At 69.3% G+C, this 610-nt stretch overlaps 1 protein-coding gene across 1 annotated transcript in view; it reads left to right on the forward strand.

The window, feature by feature from the left end:
• The first annotated feature begins 55 nt into the window (after positions 1–55).
• LGI3 (leucine rich repeat LGI family member 3) overlaps positions 56–610 on the forward strand; it is a 4428-nt gene continuing 3873 nt past the window's right edge. The window contains 1 exon segment of the mRNA XM_031065217.1: positions 56–472. Within this exon segment, the coding sequence (XP_030921077.1) occupies positions 255–472 (218 nt within the window). The 5' untranslated portion in view covers positions 56–254.

A 610-nucleotide genomic window follows, 5' to 3' on the forward strand; every position in this document is an offset into this window, starting at 1 on the left:
CCGCATCCCTCCCTCCCTCCCTCCCTCCTTCCTTCCCTCCCTCCTCTCCCTCCCTCCTCCCGCAGCAGCTCCCGGGCATGGTGTGCTGCAGAGCCGCGGGTCAGGCGCCCGCAGCCTCCGCCGCTTCTCCTCCACCCTGAGATCCCCGGGGGAATAAAAAAAAGAAAGGAAAGAAAAGGTTTTTTCCGCAGCTACCGGGCACAGCGGCGTTGGGAGCATCTCCCGGGATCAAGCAGGGATCAGGCCAGGGAGTGATGGAGCTGCGGCGCGGGAGGAGGATGCCGAGGGAGCAGCTCCCCGCTCGCCTCCTCCTCCTCCTCCTCGCCGTGGCCTGGCTCTGGTTGCCGGCCGAGGGGCGGCGGGCCCCCCCGCCTCCCCCCTCCCCCCCGAGCTGCTCCTGCACCCGGGACACGGCTTTTTGCGTGGACTCCAAGGCCGTGCCCAAAAACCTGCCGCCCGAGGTCATCTCGCTGTGAGTAGCGGGGTGGGGACAGCGATGGGGACACATGCCAGGAGCGCAGGGCTGGCAGGGGCTGCTGGAGGTCCTGGAGGGGCAGGGACAGCCCTGCTGTGCTGCACAGGGGGACACAGGGGTGGCAGGGCGGGGTCC

This window comes from Geospiza fortis, unplaced genomic scaffold (assembly GCF_000277835.1).
Source record: "Geospiza fortis unplaced genomic scaffold, GeoFor_1.0 scaffold594, whole genome shotgun sequence".
In the NCBI taxonomy this organism is placed as follows: Eukaryota; Metazoa; Chordata; class Aves; order Passeriformes; family Thraupidae; genus Geospiza; species Geospiza fortis.